The sequence below is a fragment of the Leptonychotes weddellii genome, chromosome 2 (genome assembly GCF_054177405.1).
Source record: "Leptonychotes weddellii isolate Sample4059 chromosome 2, ASM5417740v2, whole genome shotgun sequence".
NCBI lineage: Eukaryota > Metazoa > Chordata > Mammalia > Carnivora > Phocidae > Leptonychotes > Leptonychotes weddellii.
Window position 1 is genome coordinate 128,468,868 of NC_138370.1, and position 3,534 is coordinate 128,472,401.

At 39.0% G+C, this 3,534-nt stretch overlaps 1 protein-coding gene across 1 annotated transcript in view; it reads left to right on the forward strand.

Moving 5' to 3' along the window:
* LOC102732042 (transmembrane protease serine 11B-like protein) overlaps positions 1-2,862 on the forward strand; it is a 15,770-nt gene extending 12,908 nt beyond the window's left edge. Inside the window, exons 7-9 of the mRNA XM_081813153.1 lie at positions 91-350; positions 820-962; positions 1,996-2,862. Coding sequence (XP_081669279.1) covers positions 91-350; positions 820-962; positions 1,996-2,157 — 565 coding nt within the window. The 3' untranslated portion in view covers positions 2,158-2,862. The remainder of the gene's footprint in view (positions 1-90; positions 351-819; positions 963-1,995) is intronic.
* The last annotated feature ends 672 nt before the right edge of the window (positions 2,863-3,534 follow it).

The following is a 3,534-nucleotide window of genomic DNA, read 5'->3' on the forward strand; positions in this document are numbered from 1 at the left end:
AAAGGAATATTAATGTCATGAAAAGAGTACAGTAGATGCAGGCTGCATTTCTATTATTTTAAAATAAATACATAATTTTTGCTTCTTTAGGACAAACAATCCAAAAAACTATACTGTCAGCTTTGGCACCAGAGTAAATCCCCCTTATATGCAACGTTATGTTCAACAAATTATTGTTCATGAAGACTACATCCAGGGTGAACATCATGATGATATTGCAGTTATACAGCTCACTGAAAAAGTCTTATTTCAGAATGATGTACATCGAGTTTGTCTTCCTGAAGCCACGCAGGTTTTTCCACCAGGTGAAGGAGTTGTTGTTACAGGATGGGGAGCATTTTCATATAATGGTAAGTTCAGTGAAGGCTTAACATAGTGTTTGAGTACCAAAGCAGAAAAAATGGTGACCAAGGTACAGAGTCAGAGGCATCATTTACTTCAGGATGCCTAGTTCTCACAGGCAATGTCTCAGGAAATGATGCATATGGAGTATGGCTTTGCAAATTGCCTTGGTTTGGAATGTTCTGTGGAGACCAACTGGTTGTAGAAACTCCCCGACCTGGAGTAACTAATTGAGCAAGTTCTGGTTCAAAGATACAAGAAGAGAGATAAGGATATAGAAAGGCAGCATTTAAAAGATTTCAAATTATTCTTTGAAGATTTCTGTTTCATTGATTTGGGTGAGGGAACTGAGTGGGTTTTTAATCTTAAAAATAGTCAAGAGTCAAATGGAAGTTTTAAGCACAGAGGACAAAACAAGTTTTCCATCCTGCTCTATTTCAGAGCAGCTCTTTTACTGGTAATGTTTACTTCCTTTAGGTAAATACCCAGAGGTACTTCAGAAGGCACCTGTGAAGATTATTGACACAAACACTTGTAACGCTAGGGAAGGATATGATGGTTTGGTATCAGATACGATGCTGTGTGCTGGGTACTTGGAAGGAAGTATAGATGCCTGCCAGGTAAGTCTGGACACTAATCATATTGACCACAAAGTGTACAAAAAACTGCTGTTATTTTATGAAAATCATCAATATGGAGACAATCCTATGCTTCAGTTAATTTGCACTTTGACAATTCTGTTAAACTCCCTCCAACTTTGGTGCTAAAGTAATTTTCCGCTACATGCAACATATGTTTATAAGTATTTAACAAACACATAAGTTGGACTTACTCTGAGCCAAGCACCTGACTGAAGTCTTTTACAAACAATTCATTTAATCCTCATCACAGCCTTGTGATGTATATACTATCGTTATCATTCTACAGATGAGAAAACTGAGTCAGAGGAAGGTAAAGTGATTTGCACAAGAGCACACAGCTAGTGAGTGGAAGACCTGGCACACAAACCAAGGTAGTCTAGCCTCACAATCCATAGTCTTAACCGTATTTCAAGAAAGGATGAGTCTCAGAGAATTTCCAACTACTTCCAGCCCATTTCTCTTACCTTCTTAGCCTCCTCATGACTAGGGTTCTAGTTACTTTTCTCAGATATGAAGCCCTGTTCTCCAAGTACATCTATAATATTTGTCTCCCAAAAGCTTTCTCATAGAACTAGACCTTATAGGGCGCCTGGGTGGCTCAGTTGGTTAAGCGACTGCCTTCGGCTCAGGTCATGATCCTGGAGTCCCGGGATCGAGCCCCGCATCAGGCTCCCTGCTCTGCAGGGAGTCTGCTCCTCCCTCTGACCCTCCCCCCTCTCATGTGCTCTCTCTCTCATTCTCTGTCTCTCAAATAAACAAAAAAAAAAAAAAAAGAAAGAACTAGACCTTATAACTTAGCAGTTCATGCCTTCAAGGTTCAAGTCAATACCAAAGAGCCCCAGAGAATATATTCCAGCCAAAGGTGGTGTTAAGGGTGATGCAGGGATTTACACCATACATTTTCCCTATGGTCTGTATGAAGCATGAATCACAAACTTCATCTGGGCTTATCACTTAGTAAAGTATCTGAAAGTTAATTCTCATAATGATTAATATTCTTTGTTTTATTCAGGGTGACTCTGGAGGACCACTAGTTCATCCCAATTCTCGAAATATTTGGTACCTTGTTGGAACAGTGAGCTGGGGAGAAAAATGTGGTGAAGTCAATAAGCCAGGTGTCTATATGCGAGTGACTGCCTACCGCAACTGGATTGCCTCTAAGACTGGTATTTAAGAGAAAAGCATCCTGTAGCAACTATCTGAAGTCATTTTTGCCTAAGGTTACTCCCAGCCTTATCTAGCATGCATTTTAAATTAGTGTGTACAATGGCTGTTTCGAAAGAATTGTGGTCCTGAGGAAATATTTATGAACTTTAATTTCACAAAACAACAAATCTCATGTTTAGTCAAGAAGGCCTAAGCAAAGAAAACACTCCTATCAAAAAAGGACCATTACTATTTCTCTATTGTGTGAGCCCACATCATGGTTGTCTTACCATAGCATAAAACTCTTGGTTTTAGTCACTCAGACTTTCTGGAATTATGAAAGTATGTCCTTTTCCATTGCAAGTTATCTGGCAGAGCTGTGAGAGACTGGAACCAACACTTTCTGAGGGTTGGATTGGAACATGCTCTATCTGCCTTCATTCATAGCATTTGAGGAAAGGGTATGGTTGTAAACTGACTCTGGCCAGAAGTAGGCACTGAATTAGAGTCTCTTATTGTATGGGGATCTTGATCAACTCTTGAAATCACTGTGAAACAATTTCACCATCAGCAAAACTCAGCAAAAAACATTTTAGACCTACAGAAACCAGGTACACTAATTCTTCAGTGTTGATACAGGTTTTTGTGGAAATTCTTCATTTGTAACACATACAAAAAGGAGTAGCTATGAACCATGAAAATGTATAATGTATTTTAATTAAAACAAATTTGAAAGCAGACTGTCTTTGTACAATAACAAATTTCTTTCTTTTTGTGTGTGTGGTTTTCTTGTTTTATTTTTTGCTTTTTTTTTCTTAATGGTCTTTTGCAGGTAGCTTTTTCTTTTTTTCTGTTGTTTCCTCTTGGTCCATGGGTTGAGTGAAGGCTATAACGTAGTTAAAAAGCTACCTTCAGGCTGGAGGGAGAGGCTCAGGCACACCAACAGGGATGCAGTGGGTGGGTCCCTCATAACTAGATGTAAGAGGCTCCCAGTCAGGCATGAGGCCAGCCCAGCCAGGGTTGAGGCCTGCCAGCCTGAGAAGTTTGGTCAGGTGGTTGCTCATCTTTTGAATGAGGAGTAGCAAGGCAAAGGCAGCTGTTTTATATAAAATTTTATTGACTATTTAAAAAAAATCAAGTACTGCCAATTAGCATCATGTCCACTCATACACTAATTAAAGCAGATAATTTGTGGATTTTTTAAGTGATGGAGTAATGTAGCTAGTCTACTATGTTAACTTTGCCAAGTCCATATCCTGGATCCCAGATTATATCAGTGGTTCTCAAATTTTGAGCTCTTAGGATCCCTTAACATTCTTCAAAATTACTGAGACCCTCAAAGAGTGTTTCTATATAGCCTGTACCTAGGCATACTTATCATACTAAGCACTAAACTGAAAATTGT